The 21334-nt window shown below is 51.3% G+C and overlaps 1 protein-coding gene across 1 annotated transcript in view; it reads left to right on the plus strand.

The window, feature by feature from the left end:
- Positions 1 to 21334, plus strand: part of TRAPPC9 (trafficking protein particle complex subunit 9) — a 468592-nt gene that overhangs the window by 69401 nt on the left and 377857 nt on the right. Inside the window, 1 exon segment of the mRNA XM_047783197.1 lies at positions 4422 to 4565. Coding sequence (XP_047639153.1) covers positions 4422 to 4565 — 144 coding nt within the window.

Here is a 21334-nt window from a genome sequence, read left to right on the forward strand (position 1 = left end):
ACCTGGTGAGCCTCTGGGAGGCTCGGGAAGGATGGCCGTTGCTTCCAGTGACCTCTGCATCCGTCCAGCGTAACGTGGGCTGGCTCCAGTCGGAGCTGCCTCCCAGGCTTCTGCAGTTGTACCAGGCCCGTCCCTCCTCTGCTCCCTGGGCCGGGCCAGCTGTATGCACCACCCGGGTCCACTGCCGGTCTCCTCCGGCCCTTCACCCCTGCACCCAGTCGTCCTCAGGGCTGAGCGATGTCATCTCTCCAGGAGGCCCCCGTCATCCCGCAGCCTAAATGCCGTCCTTTTTCATTGACTCCTGTTATTTCTTAATAGCATTGACTCGTAAGAACGTTAAACGAACTGGGCAATGATTAAATGTCTGTCTCCCCCACCGGGGAGGCTGTGTGCCCTGGAGAGCAGAGACCCTGTCCTCACTGCGTCCCATGCTGGCATGTGGCAGGTGTCCCCGTAAACCCGTGGGACGTGGGACCAAACCTGATGAGCAGTTACCATGTCAAGTGCTTGTTGCCATTTATTGAAGAGTTTCTTTTTTTAAATTTAATTTAATTCTTTATTTTATTTTTTCCATTATAGTTGATTTACCGTGTTCTGTCAAATTTTATTTTATTTTAATTAATTAATTAATTAATTAATCTTTCTGTCTTTTTCCAGGGCCGCACCCGCAGCATATGGAGGTTCCTAGGCTAGGGGTCTATTCAGAGCTGTCGCCGCCGGCCTACTCCACAGACACAACAATGTAGGATCCGAGCCGTGTCTGCGACCTACACCACAGGTCATGGCAACACCGGATCCTTAACCCACTGAGCAAGACCAGGGATCGAACCTGCACCCTCATGGTTCCTAGTCAGATTGGTTAACCACTACACCATGATGGGGAACTCCTATTTTATTTTATATTTTTATTTTTTCCATTATGGTTGATTTACTGTGTTTGAGAGTTGGTTTCTTGACCTTAATTTTTAAATCATAAGAACGAAGTATGTTTCTTTTGAAAAATAAAACAGATAAGCATCCCTGCGTGTGGTTGGTGCCTTTTACTTAGCCTTCTGTTTGGGGGGGGGACATTCACCATCATTTTGTGGCAGAGGTTGGGGACGAAAAGAGCGCAAATAAAGTAAAAGCGGTATGTGTCTTTTTAATAAGACATGGGTTACTTTACATTTTTTTTTGTCTTTTTGCCATTTCTCGGGCCGCTCCTGCGGCATATGGAGGTTCCCAGGTCAAATCAGAGCTGTAGCTGCCAGCCTACGCCAGAGCCACAGCAACGCTGGATCCGAGCCGCGTCTGCAACCTACACCACAGCTCACGGCAACACCGGATCGTTAACCCACTGAGCAAGGGCAGGGATCGAACCTGCAACCTCATGGTTCCTAGTCAGATTCGTTAACCACTGCGCCACGACGGGAACTCCAGACATGAGTTAGTTTAAACCCCATCTCCACTGTCGCTCTGAACCACTTTAACCATTTCTCAGAGCGTTAAATGGAAATCTACTAAAATCCTGTGCCTGTGGATGAAAGGGAGATTGTCTGTGGTCTCAGGACCTGAAATGTATTTCCTTCTTTCCCCAGCTGGTTGAGGGACGTCGAGGAGGTGGGAACACGAAAGTGTATGTGTGTGTTTGCCGGCTTAACCGGCCGCTCGTTACCATTTTAATCTCACTGGTGTTGCTGTAGTGAAGCGTTTTGATCCTGCCTTTTGCACAGGCAGCCTTTTCCCGGACGAGGGATTAATTTTTTCCCAGGAACTCTTTTGAAAGGGAGTGGCAGCGTACACGGGTTTGCTAAAAGGCAATTGGTGTCATAAACTCTCACGTTGGGGAACTTTTGAATGTAAGAGTGTTGAAAATTTCATCCCTGGGTCATATGCTGCACATCTGTCTAGAATAAAAAGATTCAGATTTTATAGGAGGAGTAATTGGAGTCACATAGAAATTACGACTTGCACACCGTTTGGTGTTAAGAAAACTTATGCTCAGTCTTACCGTAATTGCTTGCGGTAGGAACTGGATCCTTAACTCTTTAAAGAAATCCTGCAAGTGGTGGTCGTCCCATTCTTGACCCGGTAGCGTTGAGATTCGTTGTTACGTTGCGTCGTTTGGAATTCCAGGCTAGGTTAGTCCGCACTGGTTTCAGCCTCTTCGTCCTTTTTATTTTTATTTATTTATTTTTGTCTTTTTTTTTTTTTTTTTTTTTTTTGTCTTTTTGTCTGTTTAGGGCCACAACCTCAGCACATGGAGGTTCCCAGGCTAGGGGTCTAATCGGAGTGTAACCACCGGCCTACACCACAGCCGCAGCAATTGAGATCCAAGTCGTGTCTGCGACCTACACCACATCGCACAGTAACACCGGCTCTGTAATCCACTGAGGGAAGCCAGGAATCAAACCCGGATCCTCACAGATGCTAGTCGGGTTTGCTACTGCTGAGCCACAACGGGAACTCCTCCTCGTCCTTTTTAGCCTCTCGTGTTTCGTTTTGGCCTTGGATCTTTTGACACCGTGGAAGAACTGCAAGGCCTTCTCCTTCTCTCCTGTCGTTGTCTGCAAAGATTTCTGTGAGGTAGCTGACGAGGGTGGTAGGGTTTTTGTGTCTGAGTAGAGTGGGTCAGCTCTAAGAATGTCAGTGAATAATTAATAAGTGGTATTCAATGGGTAATTTAAAATTATGAGATAATTTAACTACACACAAATTGGAATAGTACAGTGGGCCCATCATCCAGATTAAGTCATTAGCAAGATTTTGCCATATTTGCTTTATTCATACCTTCCTTTTTCTTTTATTTGTTCTTTGTTGAAGTATTTCATAGCATATCCCAGAAATCATGTCATTTTACCCTACCTACCAAAGTAGGTGTGTCTGAAAAACAGGGGCCTTTTCTTTCATGAGGCTTTCAACTTGACCCATGAGCCAGTTTAGCACCAAAAATGTACCAGACATCTTACTAGGCATTGAGGACACATGGGTGAATAAGCCACCATCCTGCCTCCCAAGGAAATTAAGGGCTGATGGGAGAAACAAACACACGAGCTTACAGGTGCCTCTCTTACCTGCCACATAGCACCTGTGGGGCAAACTGTACGATCCGGTGGAGAGTCACTGAAGGGACTGGTCAGGCTGGTAGGGCGGGCGGGGGGAGAGGCAGGAAGGGCCCTGAGAGGAGGAATCCTTTCCCCCAACCTTTCTACTAAGCGCCCTGGGGCCCTGGACCCACAGCACCGAGTGGTTGCTGTTTGTTTTCCATTCCTGTTGCCATGTCTTCTTCATGAAGGATTTTAAGGTCAGAAATATTGAAAAGCAGTAATTGTTGCCAAAAGGGATGAAATATTCTAAAATCCTATGATCTTTTATTTTTTTGGTCTTTTTCTAGGGCCGCACCTGTGGCACATGGAGGTTCCCAGGCTAGGGGTTCAATTGGAACCACGGCCGCTGGCCTACACCACAGCCACAGCAACATAGGATCTGAGCCACGTCTGCGACCCACACCACAGCTCATGGCAACGCTGGATCCTTAACCCACTGAGTGAGGCCAGGGATCAAACCCAAAACCTCATGGTTCCCAGTCAGATTTGTTAACCACTGAGCCACGACGGGAACTCTTAACATCCTGTGATCTTAGGAGAGACTTTTCAATGTCTGAGCAGCCGATTGCCCCCACCTCTCATTTCCAACACGCTAAGTTATTTTGGAAGGAGCAGCCACAAGTTTGTAGGTCACCTTTTTTTTTTTTTTTTCCTAATTTAACTTTCTACTTTTCTGTGCTTGTACTTTAGAGAAATGCTGTGCTTTTTAATTTTGTGTCCTTGGTTGTTGACAATGGCCCCTCAATTATCAATATCTTTCTTGAAAAAAGAAAGTGTGCTGTGACTCAGATACATGCCATTGAAAACACAGTATTTTGTTCTAACCTTATCATAATTATTTCAAAATGAGTTATTTTTAAAATTGCAGAAGAGGAGTTCCCGCTGTGGCCCAGCGGAAATGAATTTGACTGGTATCCATGAGGATGTGGGTTTGATCCCTGGCCTCGCTCAGTGGATTAAGGATCTGGCGTTGCTGTGGCTGTGGTGTAGGCTGTCAGCAGCAGCTCCTATTTGACCCCTAGCCTGGGAAACCTCCACATGCTGTGGGTACAGCCCTAAAAAGACAAATAAATAAACAAATAAATAAATAACTAAAATTGGAGAAGAGAAAGTATAACGTTTGTTTGAACATGTGAACACGTGTCCCGTAAGCACCAAGTTCCAGGATAAGCACGGGGATACGTTGGTTGCCCTTTGAGTTTGAGGGTTGAGGCATCTGTCTTGAAATCACCGGGTCTTACCCATCAGACACAGTTCTGGAAAGGCTCACGTGTTTGTCTGTTGCCAGCGTGCATGCCAAGGCTCTGCTCTGATGCCCTGTGGCTTCTGTCGCAGGCACGCACCGAGGCTGGGCCGCCGTCCAGATGCGTCTCCTTCACGAGTTGGTCTACGCGTCCCGGAGAATGGGGAACCCCGCCCTCTCGGTCAGGCACCTGTCCTTCCTGTTACAGACCATGCTGGACTTCTTGTCAGATCAAGGTGAGTGTGTTCAGGCACTAGTTTTCGCCAGGGAACATGCAAGAGTGCACTCTTTCTTTTTTTTTTGTCTTTTTGCTATTTCTTTACCCAGCTCCTGTGGCATATGGAGGCTCCCAGGCTAGGGGTCCAATCGGAGCTGTAGCCACTGGCCTACGTCAGAGCCACAGCAACGCGGGATCCGAGCCGCATCTGCAACCTATACCACAGCTCATGGCAACGCTGGATCCTTAACCCACTGAGTGAGGCCAGGGATCGAACCCGCAACCTCATGGTTCCTAGTCGGATTCCTAACCACTGCGCCACGACGGGAACTCCAAGAGTGCACTCTTGATGCTGGCCCCCGGCCCCATCAACATGGGCTCAGGATGGGGTGTGTGGGTGTGGGTGTGCCTGTGTCTGGTGTGTGCACGCGCCTGCCCCTGGCTCCTTGCCCTCCATGCTGTCTCCTCCTGGGGACCCCCTCCCCACATGCTCCGTGTGGGCCCCTGGCCTTTTGACATGGTCTAGAGCGTGATGCTCAGAGGGTGATATTTGCATGCAAAGTGCATGGTTCACAAGGACCCTGTGTGGTGACTCTGCACGGTGGCCCCATGGTCCTGGCACCCAGATGGGACACAGACCAGAACCCTGGCCCCTCGCTGTCCCTTCTGGTCCCAGCTCCCTGGAGGGAAGCATCTGCGGAGACTCCGGGCACTCGCCTCCCTCGTCATCGTCCTCCCATGTTCCTGGGGGGCCCGTGTGTTTGGGTTTCAGTCACACCCCGCTTGTTTCCAGCCCAGGCCCCACCCCGAGCCCAGGGTTCATTTGCTGCCCGGTGTCCCACAGGCGCTTGGAGACCAGCTGCCTGATGCCAGCGCCCTTCCCGCCCTGCCACTCCTGCCCTAAGCCGTGGTCCTCCCCTGGCAGCCCCCGCCCCTGCGTGCTCGCAAACACGCATTTTCTTCCCGAGGGTGGCCTTTGCCCTCCCGCCCCCCGGCCGGGAACCCCCCTGGGCGGCCTTCTGCGGGCCCCAGGGCCCGGCCTGTGGCTCCTGTCTCTCCTGTCGTGCACGTCTCACGTTGCAGTGACAGAGCCGAGCCGCAGAAGCTCCACGCGAGAAGGAAGCTGCCCGTTACTTGAGGGCATGCGGTCTAGTGACTAAAGGGCCTGGGTTTAGGAGGAGAGAAACTTGGGGCCTTTGACCCCGTTGAAGACGCCGCTGTCTCCACAGAGGCCTGTGTGTGATGGTCTTTGGTTAATTGGAGTCTTTGAGAAAAGGACAGAGTCGGGGGAACCATGGGTTCTTTCCTGTCACCCCAGCCTCTGCTCACCGTAACCTCAGATCAGCAACGAAACTCTTCCCGGGCCTTCGTTTTCTCATTCGTCCAACAAGGATGTGACAACCTCTGCGGTAGTTCGCTATTCTTTTAATGGTGGATATTTTATTTTATTAAGAGCATTAAATGATTTTTACTTTTTCCATTATAGCTGGTTCTCCGCCTTCTGTCAGTTTTCTACCGCACAGCAAAGTGACCCAGCCCCACATACATGTACACATTCTTTTTCTCACCTTATCCTCCACCACAAGTGACCAGACGTCGTTCGCAGGGCTACACAGCAGGATCTCATTGCTTATCCACTCCAAAGGCAACAGTCTGCATCTGTCAACCCCAAGTTCCCAGTCCCTCTCCCTCCCCTGGCAACCACAAGTCTGTTCTCCATGTCCATGAGTCTTTTCTATGGAAAGGTTCATGTGTGCCGTGTATTAGATTCCAGATAGAAGTGATTAAAGATGGATGTTTTAATTGATTGGGGGACCTTTTTTCTGGAGAGTTCATGGTACCATTCACGGAGCTGATAGTTCGCATTCTGAACAGCATTGCATTGGAATGAACTATGTACCAAAGGAATAGCCTTCTCTTTGGGTGTGAACCTGTCTGGTTATTTGCAGGTGGAGACGGTCCAGTCTCGGGGGTTCCTGCCCTTCCTCCACCACGACTGCCTCCAGTGTGTGCCAATAAGCGGGAACTCACAGGATGAGTTAGGGGACCAGCTGTTCATGTGAAAAGGCTCCCAGTTTCTCAGGACCCTCCTCAGTCTCTGAAGGATGGGGGTGCCAGCTTGAGGGTTTATGGGCTTTTCTTTGGAGTGACTTTCTATGAGCCTTGGTTCGGGGTCTGACTGGGCACCTGGGTACTGGCTCCCGTGGCTTCTGGTGGTAGATTGATGAGCTCTGTGGGTTGTGAGTGCAAACCTGTCCTGGGTGCTGCTTGGGGGGCCTCCAGTTAACTCTCCAGCCCATCTTTTCCACTCTTGATTCCCTGGTGATCTGGCTGTCTCAATTCTGCCAGTGCCCCAAGTACAGCAGCGTTCCTAGCCTGCTGCCTGCCCTCTGGGGCCACCCCCATTTCTTTCATATTGTCCAGAGCTTGTCCCCCCTCCAACTGTAGCCTTCCCCTCTGGGGGCTGCATGTGGAGGCACCAGGCTGCTTCTCCTCCCCGCCCAGCCCGTAAGCCAGGTGAGGATGGGAGAGTCACCTGGATTAGCATCTGGCACCTGCTAGGCCAAGTGCTGGCTGAATGAGGGACAGCTTCTGTCCCTGCTGAATCGATGCTGCTTCTAGTTGGCGGATTTAAGAGCCATCTTGGCTTTGGATCTTCTGCAGCAGGGTTTGGCAAACTGTCGCCTGGGGGCCAGATCCAGCCCGTACCTGATTAACGTCCTGTGTTGGCTGTTCCAGGATGAAATTGTGGTTGCTTGTGCCCATTCCTCTGGAAAGTAAAAGATGTGCTGTTTTGCCATCAGATTCCTTAAAGAGCGGGTGAGGGCAGAAATTAGCTAAGCTGTCTTAGGGATTTGAACCGAAAGTCCCTAGGGAGAAGATGAGGTTTGCCACACAGTGGCTCTGCTGCTCTGGGGGAAGTGCCATAAAAACATCACGTATGTTACGTAGCTCATGGTAACGCTCCAATGAGAAGACCAGGGAAGGTGAAAGGGAGCCCTTCCGAGGCTGTGCCAGGGCCAGTGGATGAACTCGTTCGGCATGGACCCCATTTCAGAGCGTCTGTGCCATCAGACTTGTTCTGCCCCGTGACATGGCAGAGCATCCTCTGTTCCTGTTTTAGACTCTAGGTGCTTTGTTAGTCAACCTTGCACTTCAGATGGTTTTGGGCTTGTGTCTGTTGGGATCTGAAGGGTTTTGTGTGTTTGTTACTGTGGTCCAGTATTTTGCTGGAGGACTGTGGGTGTTTCCTTGGAAACCCATTTAGGCTCCGGTTTCTCATCGACCTGCTGCGTTGTCGCAGGATTAAAGGTAACAGACCTGAAGTTCATGGCAACGTGTCTGGTGCAAGGCAGAGTTAAGACATGCCTTTCCAACATGGTCCTCCTCCTGGGGGACCAGGGCTTCAGCTCTGTAGTCAGCGGGTGCTGGTTCTTCAGGCTGAGGTAGCTTCCCAGAGAAGTGGGACATCTCTTGACAGGGAAGCAGCAGAACATGGCCCCCGAGGGCTAGAAGATGTGGATACTTTCTTTTCCAAGATGTGCCGATGTTGTTACTTGTGTCATCTCTGGTAATTAACAATAGCTTCTGCAGGGAGGGAGGAGGGGGCGGGGGGGGGGGGGAGGGGAGAAACAGGAGCGGAGAAGGGAGGCGGCCAGTGCCCTGGGGCCACTTGCCTGGCCTCCTCCCTGCTTGACAGTCCACGTCCCCCGCACTCAGGTTGGTGGCAACGTGGCTGTTGCTGCCTTGTCATTGCAGCGACAGGCTTGGATCGGGCTGTGAGTTCCTGGTTGAGCTGCAGGAGTGCAGAGTCCCAGGTCTTGGAGCCTAGATCGGGAACCTGATTGCCTGTCAGAGCTTGAGGTCCCAAGTGTTTCCCTTCCTCCGGGGCAGGGTGTGGGAGCAGGTGTAGGAAGCGGACGACCAGCACATCGGCTTGGTCTCCGCATCCTAAGATGGGGCATGTGCAGGGCTGGCTAGGCTGGCATGTGGGAGTAAAGCAGTACTATGCCTCATCTGAAATTCATGCCCCTGGGTTCCTGGCTGCTCCTCTGAGCTGCACATTTGAATGTTTGAGCATCTCAAACTCCCAAGGCAACTGTTGTCATGCAGCGCCTGTCCCCCCAAAGCAGTTTTCATGCTTTTGCCTTTAGGAAACTGAGTATCTTACTAAAATGTATTTTTTTAAAGGAAAATTTACTGAGAAATAACTCAATACTGTATAGTTCATCCATTTAAATTATTAGTCTAGGAGTTCCTGTTGTGGCTCCGTGGAAACAAATCCGACTAGTAACCATGAGGTTGCAGGTTTGATCCCTGGCCTCGCTCAGTGGGTTAAGGATCTGGTGCTGCTGTGGCTGTGGTGTAGGCCGGCAGCTGTAGCTCCGATTCGACCCCTAGTCTGGGAACCTCCATGTGCTGCTAGCGCGGCCCTAAAAAAAAAAAAAAAAAATTAGTCTATTTACTGGCCTGTGTAACCATCACCATAATATAATGTTAGGTCATTTCCAACCACCCTGGAACCTTATACCCTATCTCTGTTCCTTCTTCCCTTGCCCACTACTCCCCAGCCCTAATAAGCCAGTGTGAATCGACTTTCTGTCTCTCTAAATTTGCCTGCTCTGGGCATTTCCTACAAAAGGAATCACAGATGATGTGGCCTTTTGTGTTGGTTTCTTTCACTTGTGATGTTTCCACACCCCCTGCCTTTAAATGCCGCTTATGTGCCAGGGCCCCTCAAGTCAACATCTAGCTCCGAGCTCTCCCCAGACTCTGATTCCACTGGGCTCAGAACTAAGGTGAGCCTGACTTTTCCAAACAGAAGTCGTCCTTTCATCTTCCCCCGAAGCTGTTTCTCATCTTCGTTTCCTAACTGTCAGGCCAGCGTCCTGGGAGGGTCTTTGCTTCTTCTGTCCTTACCCCACCTTCCAGCCTCCGCAGGTCTCATCTGCTGCAGCTGGAGGCTGGCCAGATGCGCCCGCCCGTGAACACAGTCGGCGTCCTGGACCGCTGCTTCGGCTGTCTCATTCCTCTGCCTGCTTCCCCCCGCCTCCCTCTGCCATCCATCCTTCACCAGGCAGCCTGGGCGAGCTTTTAAAAACACGCATCAGAGGACGGCGCCCTGCCGCTTGCAGCCTCCGTGGCCCCTCCCCGTGCCCCCCGGTAAAGCTTAAATTCCTCCTCAGGGTTTCCAGCAGATCCAGCTCGGGCCTTTGGGGGGTTTGGCCCTCAGGCAGGAGTGGTTCTTGGAGACCAACCTCTGCACGTGCCTTGATGATGGGGAACCTAACGTTGGACAGTTAACTGAAAGGTCATCACCCTCCAAAAAAATTCTCTTCTCTTTATGAGCCCGTTATGAGAATTGTACCCAATTTTTATATTTTGAATTGCCTCGGTAGAAAATGTGTTTTTTCTGGTGGGTTAGATAGAAATACCTACATAGCATCCTTGCTGCTCGGCGGGCAAAGCCTAGCCCAGGACTCTCTCTGTGCAGACGGCCGCGTGACCCGCAGCTGGCCGCACCCGACCCGCCCTCCTCTGGGAGGAGCCTCCCTCCTGCTCCCTGGGCCCAGCACCCACCTGCTCACTGGCCCCTCTTCCTTTGAGCTGGTTTGCTTCTTCTGGTCCTTTCCTCATGCCTGATACTCTCTGTCCTGGATCCTTACCTGGGGACATCTTCGAGTTACTCCGTCTCACCTCAGATGGCGAGAGGCCGTCGCAGCCCTTCTGACCCTAGGTCACCCCCAACGGAGCGATGGGTGGATAGAGAAGGTGCGGTGCTTCCACCTGGGTTCCTCTTCCTCATCCCGCTCCCTTTTCCTTCCTTCCTTGGTGTGTTCCTGCTGCAGCACCTGCTTGCCCACCGAGCACTTTCGCCCACTCTGTCTCCATCACTTACTTAGTTGGCAGGCTCCCCCCCCCCCCCCCGCCCCGGGGCTGCAGGCTCTCTGAGGGCAGGTCTCTGTCGCCTAGCGGCATGTGTTGGTATCCTCCTATGGCTGATGCATTAATGATAAGTGCTTTCTTTTCTTTTTTTGGTCTTTTTGCCATTTCTTGGGCCGCACCTTTGGCATATGGAGGTTCCCAGGCTAGGGGTTGAATCGGAGCTGTAGCTGCCAGCCTACGCCAGAGCCACAGCAACGCGGGATCTGAGCCACGTCTGCAACCTACACCACAGCCCACGGCAACGCCGGATCGTTAACCCACTGAGCAAGGGCAGGGATCAAACTAGCAACCTCATGGTTCCTAGTCGGATTCGTTAACCACTGCGCCACAACGGGAACTCCAATGCTTTCTTTTTAAAAAACAATTTTATTGAGATTTAATTTGCAGACCACACAATTCACCCAATTAAAATGTGTGCTTCAGTCTTTTAGAACCTTCACAGATATGTACACCTGTCACCGCAGTCAATTTCAAAACATTTCATCACCTCGAAAAGAAGTCCTGTGTCCTTCGGCTAGTGGCACACGTTGGTTCTCACATTGAGGTGATTGTACTTCTCTTTCATTTGTGTTCTTTCTTTCTTCGGCCAAGTTTTGCTGTCCTGGGAAATGCTGTGCAAGCATCTTCAGCTCTTTGGCTTCTTGAGCAGGAGAGAGATTTTATCAGGAGAGGGCTTTCAGGGTGAAACATTTTGAACGTTTTTATTACTGTTGAAACATATTGGAAATTGCCTTCTGAAAGGATGGCTCTAATTATACCACTGGCAGCAGTGCTGCTAATTCAATATGTAGAGCTTGTTGCCTTATTGTTTCAATTTGTATTTTCCTGGTAACTTGCAAGGTTGGGTATTTTTCCTGTGTGCCTGCTTACTAATTGTATCTCTTTTATGGGAAACTCTTTGCACAGTCTTCTGGCTGCTTCCCTGTCATTCGCCTCATTTGATTCTCATTTGCTGGGAGGAAGAGAGTGTCCTGGCCACTGTGCTGAGGTTGGTGAGGCTTTGAGATGTTAATTAAGTCCTCCGCCCAAAGTCTCCTGGTTATTCAGGGCAAAGCCAGCCTAGAGCCTAGCTTTTAGCCTGGTCCAGAGGATGTATACGTAGCTAACTAGAAAGCATTCCTCGTGCCCCGACACGCCTGGATGGTGTACAAGGGGCTTGAAGGAGTGAAGACGCCTCCCTAGGTGCTTCCTTCCCTTGTTCCTGAACGAAAGCTGAAAGTGGCGGGACCATCTGAGTTAAACATTTTACGTAGATCTCCTTGGCAGAATTGAAAATTTGAACCTGTTGCTGGAACTTTGAGAAATACATTTCCCGTTACAGAGGATTAGCTCAGACCACCACGTGTGAATTTAGCAGAGGCACTCGCTGCATTTGACCCACGTGGCCCTGCTCTGGTTCCCGCCTCAGGACAGCAGCATCTCTCACCCGCCTTTTACAAAGCCGGCCTTCCCGCCTTCGGTTCGGGGGCCGTCTCTGCGGGTGGCCGCCCCGTCCCTACCCTCTTGGTGTTCTGGGAGTGTCCTGACTTTTCTTCAGGGCGGGCAGTCTCCCCTCTTCATTCCTCTTCCGATAAAGCCCCTTGAGGGAGGTCAGGCCCCTCAGGGCCAGCGAGGCTAAGGTGTGGGAGCGGGACTGGGCTTCCTGCAAGAGGGAGGCTTCCTCTTTTCTGCTGCATTTGGAGGAGCGTGGAGCCCAGGAGCTGCTGGTGACCCCTGTGTGTCATGCAGAGAAGAGTCTCGTGGAGCCAGTCTTTCCCTCTCCACCCCAGCAAGTATTTAATCCCACCCCTGCATTTAATCCCTGGAGCCCTGGGTCCTCCCCAGGGAGAAGGGCTTTCTGAGGAAGCAGTGGCTCTGCTTTGCTTCCTGAATATTTGTAGCATCTAAAATAGTTGTAGGTTTGCAGGAATGATTTGTGCAATGAGTGGACAGTTGTGGCAGAGGATCTGTGGCCACCCAGAAGATACTGCAGGAGGGGCCTTGGAGAGGGCACACGATGCCAGGTGTGGGGTCAGTTCGGCCACTCCTCCAGGTCCACGGCACACGACTGAGCGCATCCAGGGGAGCGTGGAGGTTCTGGGGTGTGTGGTTTCAGCTGAGCTAAATGGACCCAGTGGTGAAGATTTGAATTTGTGGTTTGGAGTGCAAGTCCGCTTTCAGGAAGCAGAGATAGTCCCCATTGAGAAAAAGCATTCCTTTTTTTTTTTTTTTTTGGCTTCTCTCTATCTTAGTTGGCATTTTCTGTCTTGTTTTAGTACCAGGAACCATTTTTATTTTGCTTTCTCCTTGGCAAGCCCGTGCTTCCAGGTTTCGACGGGCTGGACGGGAATAGCTCCTCCTCCCTGTTCCGCCTTTGCTCTGCTTTGTCCTCGTTCTCTCGTTGAAAACTATTGATCTGAGATGATGTGGTGCTTTTTGAATGAGAGTGAATTATACTGTGAAGAGAATAGGAAAAAACAATTGCCAGTTCTCTTGGTAAACATTTTGGTTTTTACATGTGAAGTAGACAGGCTTTTGAGTTGTGAGTGCAATTACAGGAGACCCTTAACGGGCTCATAAAAGTGAACTTTAAGGGTTCTGGGAGTACAGTCCAATGACAGGGGACCCGGCTCCAGACTCTCCTCCTCCTTCTGGTCCTTCATCAGCTCCAGCCGTGGCCTGACGCCCTCCGCGGACACAGGCTCGTTTCATAGGCATCTCTGGGACCTTGCATTTGTTCTCTCCGCCTAACGGTTCCCTCGGCTCCTTGCCTGGCCGCGTCCTCGGCATCCTCCGGTTCGGATGCTGCCCGTGGTCCACCTGTCAGCCCCGCTCCTCCCTGGAGCTTCTTGGGGGCGGGGCTCTGTCTGTCCTCATCCGTCTGTGACCTGGGGCGGCGTGCAGGGCTCCGTCAGTGTTCACTCGCTGTCCAGCTGGAACGTCCTTTAACTTCTTTCCATCTCATGCTCCCTGTTTGTGCCCTGGGCACAGGAGACCTGCCTCCAGCTCCCATGTGGGGAACTCAAGCAGCTGATAGATCTCCCTCCGCCCCCGCCCCCCCCCCCAGCTCCTGAATCACTCAGCTGGATGTGGATTTGGTCATTTGGTTCTAATAAGGCTTAACCCTCGGGGGAAATACATTTCGAAAGAAAATAACGCTTAGCTAGTGGTTAACTCAGGATGTCCACTGCCACTTCCAGGGTGCCCCTCTGGACCCAGGGCCCAGGAGCCTGCATTTTGCAAGGACCCCTGGGAGGCCCGTGCAGGAGGTGGGCTCCGTGGGCTGGGAGGCAGGCTCTGACGAGTAGGAGTTGCTGTTAGGGAGTTTTTCACTGAGGTCGTTTCTGTGCCTTTGCTTCTTTCTGGAAACCAGCCTCCCTCCTTTCCCGCCATGGCCTCGTTTGCTGGGTGAGGAAGCTAGTGCTCAGAGTCACCGTCGCTGCCCTGGTCGCCCTCCGAGGGGTTTGCATCCTTCACTGCCCCTGCTCCTGGCAGCAGTAGTTCCCACATCAGATGTGTGACTTGTGGCCCAGAGACTTGTCGGTTATTCAGCTACTCGTATGAAGAGTCATGTACAGGTGTGTAGGTTATGGCACAGGTAGAGCGCTAGTGTCATGTTTTTGTTGGAAAGAAGCTGAGGCTGACATGAGATCTGAGGTTGTTGATGCAAAACCTTGCCCGGGAGGGAGTTGAGGGAGTGGGACCAAGACTGGGCAGCCCTTGAATGTGAATGGCTGGGTGGACACAGTGGGCTGACCGGACGTGGAGGGCTGGCCGGCCACACCTTCCCTACGTCCCCCACCCCTGTGCTTTTTCACTTGCCATAAATCTAGACTTTTTGAATACTTCTCTGGGCATTCCTGTTGTTTCTCAGTGGAACAGAACCTGACTAGTATCTATGAGGATGCGGGTTCCATCCCTGGCTCCTCTCAGTGGGTTAAGGATCGGCTCTGCCGTAAGTTGTGGTATAGGTCGAAGACACGGCTCGGATCTGGTGTTGCTGTGGCTGTGGTGTAGCCAGCATCTCCAGCTCTGATTCGACTCCTAACCTGGGAACTTCTATATGCCATACCCGTGGCCCTGAAAGGAAGAAAAATTACTTTGCTGGCCATCTTTTATAATCCTGGGTTTTAAAATATATGTTCTTCACATTTTTTTTTGAATTTCAGTAAATTGTAACATGGAATTAAGAATAAAAATGCATCCTTTTACTAGCTTTTGGTATCAGAGAGTATGGGTAAAATAACATGACTGTAATAGTTGAAGGTCTCCCATAATTGGACCAAGCCTGAAACATACAAGGTTGGGCTTGAGGTCCTGTGTGTTGTGTCTTGTTCTCACCGTGGGGAACACATGGGCTTAGATTTGAGTTTCTGTTCTTCAGCGTCTTCTTTTTTTTTCCCTTTTTTTGGTCTTTTTGTCTTTTTAGGGCTGTGCTGTGGCACATGGAGGTTCCCAGGCTAGGGGTCAAATCGGAGCCATACCTGCTGACCGATGTTACAGCCACAGCAACGAGGGATCCGAGCTACATCTGTGATCTCCACCGAAGCTCACGGCAACGCCGGATTCTTAATCCACTGGGCGAGGCCAGGGATTGAACCTGCAACCTCATCGTTCCTAGTCGGATTTGTTAGCTGCTGAGCCGTGAGGGGAACTCCTGTCCTTCAGCTTCAGAGCTGAGCACGAAGAGTTGCAGCGTGAACCCTGCCCAGAGGTGAAGGCCATGGTTTTTATAAGATGAGGGCAGTGTGCGTTATCTAGCTTCTGGCCTTCCATCCCTTCCCCCACTTCCTGCCTCATGCGGGCGCGTGCGTGATATCGCTGGGGGGTTTTGAGGTTCACCTGGGTGGAGGAGAGGAGTCTGGGCCCAGGAGTTGTTATGCTAGAGTCCTGGTGGGAGGCCTCACTAAAGGGCTATAATTTGTTTCCATTGTAAGTTATACAGTCCCTTTTGTTTGTTCAGAAATAGACAGAAGGGGCTGAGCCAAACCCAGCAGAAACCAGGGGAAGCCTTTGCCTTCCTTAACTTCTGTGTTGAAGAGATAAATACTGTGCAGTGCCGCGAAATAAGCACCTGCTGATGAAATGCATTCTCAGTGGAGAAACCACACAAGGACCACAGCGCTGCGAAGGAGAACTAGCAGTGTGTCAAAATCTCCAATGTATTAGTGGATTTACTCGTTACGGGAAAATACTAATTCTCCAACTTTTAGGTGAACCGAAGCAGAACTTCCCGAGGCGGGGGTGGGAGGGGCGGTGTATCCAAAAGGGCCTCTGCAGCTTCTGGAAGCTTTCAGTCTCGTGGGACACCGTGGCCTAAAGGGTGTGTGCTTTTCGGTGGGGTGGGGCGGGGTCGCTGGCCCGCCGTCTGATCCACGGAGTGCCACCTGCCAGTCTCTGGGGCAGACTGCCATTTCTGGCCCCGGGTATGGGGACACATTCTAGTCGTCTCCTTGCCTCCCAAGTCGCCCTTCCTCTTCTCAAGTGGATATTGTTGACAGCCGTCTCCGTATGAAGGCCGGACAACTGGAATTGAGGTGGTTTTCCTCCCCGCCGTGGCCCCGCAGTGTCTGGCTCCCAGGGGCTGGCTTCGTGCTTGGGAAATCAAATTGCTTATTTTCTCTGGATTGCGCCTCATCAGTGAAAGGAGGGTCAGACCTACCTGGTCGTGCTGGTGTAAGGACTGCAAACGCTGTATACAAAGAGCCTGGCACATCAAACCCGCTCAGTGCACTGTCATTGTTGTCATGCATGTTGCCTTGTTACTGACTTCCCGTGTTTCAGCATGTACAGCTCTCAACCTGAAAACGGGCCGCTTTCTGTTTTGGTGATGCGTGTGTCTCACTCACGGGGAAGCTGAGGGACCTTGGATGAGCTGCTGGGGTCCCTGGCCTGGGCCGCCCTGTGTGTAGAGTGGAGCACCCTGCAGAGAGAGGAACATTGGGCTGCCAGCGCTGTGCTACCCACCAGGGTTCTTGGCCTCCCCAAGCAATAGAAACTGACAAGAGGCCAGACAGAAAATTCAGGCAAGGCTTTGCTGGGGCCCCTGCTGCAGCAGGAGGGAGCAAAACCAAGTAGCATTTTCCCTTGCTTGCTGGCCTAGGGAGGGCGAGCTGCTTCCCTGTATGGGGGGAGGGTAGGGGTGGGTCTAGGGCTTGGGCTGGAGGGCTGGCCGAGGAGTCTGCCCACGCCTTTGGTGTGCTGTGTGCAGGGTGCTTTTGTCGCTCCCTGGTGCCAGGGTGCTTTGGCTCCCGGCTCCACAGAAGTGTTGGGGTGTTTGTCTTTTTGTATCTTGTCCGTAATTTGCCCCAGGGGCGCATGCCTGCAGCTGTTTTGGTCCCTTACCGCTTCTTTGTATTTTGTTACTTGCGTCTGTCCAGGTGCAAGCACTGCGGCAAAGCGGCCCAGGGCCCGGGGCCCAGCCGGTCGCCCTTAGATACTTGAGGCCGACCTGGATTTGCCTCCGGTGTCTTCTGCTGATTAAAGCGTAACCTTTGACAGTTCCCTTACTTCACTACGCCTGCTCTCCACTCTAAGATTAAGAAGATAACGTTTGGGCAGCTGGAGGCTTGTCAGAAATAATGTGCATCAGCCGCTTAGCATCCTTCCTGGAATAGACACTCGATAAACACTAGCATCCTAACTTACCTACTTGAAAAGTGGGTGTTTCCCCCCGTGATGTGGTATTACGCAGTCCTTCCGTCCCGGCTTAACGAGCTACCTATCTTTAAGCTTTGGGTGGGTGCTGTCAGCAACCTGTTGAGGGTGTAAGAAGATAGTTTCTCTGTAGGAGTCTCATGTTGGATGGGGTGGATGAAGGGAACTTTTATTTTGGGCTGTATCTGACCCTAATTTTTAATTTGACTGGTTACCTCTAGGAAGTGGTCATCTTGCTCGTAGGTGGCAAACACTTAGTTATTGCTAAGGAAGATGGAAATGATTAAAATGTAGCTGCCTGTGTCAGGAATGTGTCGGAGTAAGAAAAGAGGAATTTTGGAGCATGAGATTCAAGCTGAAATGGAGCAGTGCGGCTTTTACAGGAAAGTATTGAATCTGAAATTGGAAGCGACTGGAGAAGGTGGTGTCGGCCACGTGGACGGGATCTCAGGGTTTGGCATGGTCTTCCGGACAGGGAACAGGACAAGGAGTGGAGAGGTGGCTCAGGCTTCCTAGGCGTGACCTTGGACCACTCCCTGGCCTTCGCTTTTCTCTGGGGTAAAACAATGAAGCACCTGTGATGATGGGTGAAGAGTTTGGGGTGATGAAACCAATTTGGAAATAGACAGTGGTGATGCTTATACAGTTTTGTGACTGTAATGAATGCCCCTGAATGGTACAATTAAAAATGAAGAAAATGGCACATTTATTTTGTCTTTTTCTTGGTCTTTTTAGGGCTGCACCCGTGGTGTATGGAGGTTCCCAGGCTAGGGATTGAATCGGATCTACAGCTGCCGGCCTACGCCACAGCAACTCGGGATCTGAGCCGTGTCTGCGACCTACACCACAGCTCACGGCAACGCTGGATCCTTAACCCACTGAGCGAGGTCAGGGATCGAACCTGCCACCTCATGGTTCCTAGTTGGATTCGTTTCTGCTGCGCCATGACGGGAACTCCACGTTTATTTTATTTTATTTTTTTGTCTTTTTGCTATTTCTTGGGCTGCTCCTGCGGCATATGGAGGTTCCCAGGCTAGGGGTCCAATCGGAGCTGTAGCCACCGGCCTACACCAGAGCCACAGCAATGCAGGATCCGAGCCGCGTCTGCAACCTACACCACAGCTCATGGCAACGCCGGATCTTTAACCCACCGAGCAAGGGCAGGGACCGAACCCGCAACCTCATAGTTCCTAGTCGGATTCGTTAACCACTGCGCCACGACGGGAACTCCTCCACGTTTATTTTATATATAATTTATCGCAATGAAAAAAAAAGGATTGAAATATTTGATGACATTAAGAATGAAGCAGTTCTCCTGAAAGATCACGCGTGTGTATAACCACGTATCAGATTAGCGCTGCAGTAGATGTTGCACCTCGGCGTTGATTTGGAACTTAGAATCTATGAATATTTTCCATCAGTTCAAACGAGTTCAAGATGTACTCCAGGGACTCACCGAGCACCAGAGAGGACAGACAGCTCCCCTGGCCCTCAAACCTCTCCGACCATGGCCCAGGAGGACACGCACCGTACACGTGAAACCGGACACTTCACGAGGTGGCTCCTCCTCTTTCCAGGCAGTGTCCCCTGTCAGCTTGGGCTGCTGTAACAAACCACCGCAGCCCGGGGGTTTCAACAGCAGAAACTTAGTGTCTCCAGTCCTGGAGGCTGGACCTCTGGGATCAGGGTGTGGGCCGGCCCGGTCCCTCCTGAGGCCTGTCTCTTGGGCATGGAGACGGCCGTCCTGCGCTGTGTCCTCCTGGTCATCGCCTGCGTCTGTGTCCTGATCTCCTCTCCTCATAAGGGCACCGGTCATCCTGGATCAGGGCCCGCCCGTGGGCTCATTTTACCTTCACTGCTTTAAAGGCTGTGTCTCCGAGGGTAGCCATGGTCTCAGGTACTGGGTGTCGGGCCCTCTGCAGGTAAATTTGGGGGGTGGAGGGACACCGTCGAGTCCACAACACGAACTATGATCTGTCCCTTCCCCAGGGGTGCTGGTCACTGTCCTCTAAATTGGTGTTTATGGCCCACGAAGAGGGCGAAGCAGCTTCTGACAGTGAGTGGCACGCTTCCTTCTCTTTTTGAGTTGGCAACAGAATCTCAACGGAATTCCCTCCTCCGCGACCCGTTCCCGCATCTCTGACAGCCTGACCCTCAGTCAGCGCTCCCGGTCCTGCTTTCTGGATGGCACGATCCTTATCTGCTCGCCTGAGCTGGATGGAGCCTGTGCTCAGATGTTGCAGTCCCAGACTTCCAAAGCTTGATGCATTCCTTTTCTTACTCGCCCAGCTGTTTTTTTTTTTTTTTAATGTTTTTAAATTTTTTTTTAATATAGCTGGTTTACAGTGTTCTGTCAATTTTCTACTGTACCGCAAGGTGACCCAGTTACACATACATGTATGTATTCTTTTTTCTCACATTCTCATGCTCCATCATAAGTGACCAGACATAGTTCCCAGTGCTACACAGCAGGATCTCATTGCTTATCCATTCCAAAGGCAACAGTCTGCATCTATCAACCCCAAGTTCCCAGTCCATTCCCCTCTTTCCCCCTCCCCCTTGGCAACCACAAGTCTATTTTCCAAGTCCATGATTTTCTTTTCTGTGGAAAGGTTCACTTGTGCCATGTATTAGATTCCAGATATAAGTGATATCATATGGTTTTTGTCTTTCTCTTTCTGACTTACTTCACTCAGTGTGAGAGTCTCTAGTTCCATCCATGTTGCTGCAGATGGCATTATTTCGTTCTTTTTTGTGGCTGAGTAGTATTCCATTATGTATATATACACCACATCTTCCTAATCCAGTCATCTGTCAGTGGACATTTGGGTTGTTTCCATGTCTTGACTATTGTAAATAGAGCTGCAATGACCATGCAGGGGTGCATGTGTCTTTTTCAAGGAAAGTTTTGTCTGGATATATGCCCAAGAGTGGGACTGCTGGGTCATATGGTGGTTCTATGTATGGTTTTCTAAGGTACCCCCATACTGTTCTCCATAGTGGCTGTACCAGCTGGCATTCCCACCAGCAGTGCAGGAGGGTTCCCTTTTCTCCACACCCCCTCCAGCATTTGTTGTTCATGGACTTATTAATGACAGCCATTCTGACTGGTGTGAGGTGGTAGCTCATGGTAGTTTTGATTTGCATTTCTCTAATAATCAGGGATGTTGAGCATTTTTTCATGGGCTTTTTGGCCATCTGTACATCTTGGAGGAATGCCTATTAAGGTTTTTTGCCCATTTTCAATTGGGTTGTTGGCTTTTTTGCTGTTGAGTTGTATAGTTGCTTGTATATTTTAGAGATTAAGCCTTTGTCAGCTGCATCATTTGAAATTATTTTCTCCCTTCCTGTAAGTTGTCTTTTTGTTTTCTTTTTGGTTTCCTTTGCTGGGCAAAAGCTTGTCAGTTTGATGAGGTCCCATTGGCTTATTTTTGCTTTTGTTTCTGTTGCTTTGGGAGACCAGCATTGGTTTTGTAAGGACGTCTTCCTGTCACATCTTTCCTCAGCCGCAGCACCTTCTTGCTGCAGGCACAGGGACCTGGCTTTGCCTGAGCAGGGGTTTCTGGGTCCTGAGAGTGTGTGACAGTCGTTGGTGTGGCCCTTCTGTGTTCCGTGCTCCTCCGGCTGCCCCGGGGGCCAGCTCCTGCTGTTTGGCCTGTTTTACGGTGAGGGAGGTGATGCATCAGGACGTTACTGATATGCCTGAGGGCTCCTATGCAGCATTCTGGCTCTGGAGTCCCTGCTCTTGTCCGCTGGCCTCGGTCATCTCCAGCTGCCCAAGTGCACTCACTGACTGTGGCCCGTTGCGCTGCACCGTGACAAGGAGCCGAAGCCACTGCGGGTTGCTCGGCCGGCATCACCTGTAGTGTGTCTCCCTCCCAGAGGTCACCCACCAGTTGAGACACAGTTGTCATTTGTTTGAAAGACAAGGATTGGCTGAGATGGAAACATCAGCTTTCGTTTATACACTTTCTCCTTCACTTTATCACCAGCTCATTACTGTGCTGCTCAGCACAAAGGAAACGCAGTGGAAGTTTCCCGTGGTCAGCGTCGGATTAGGCGGGGACTCAGCCCGGGAAAGGTGCTCTCCCGGGGGTTCCAGCCTGACGAGAGGGACCCGCAGGCTCTCACCTCCCCGTGCCCTGGGGCTGGGGGAAGGCGGGGGAGCAAAGCTACACATTTTCCAAATATTCTCAGTGCTCCTTG

This window comes from Phacochoerus africanus, chromosome 6 (genome assembly GCF_016906955.1).
Source record: "Phacochoerus africanus isolate WHEZ1 chromosome 6, ROS_Pafr_v1, whole genome shotgun sequence".
Taxonomy (NCBI): domain Eukaryota; kingdom Metazoa; phylum Chordata; class Mammalia; order Artiodactyla; family Suidae; genus Phacochoerus; species Phacochoerus africanus.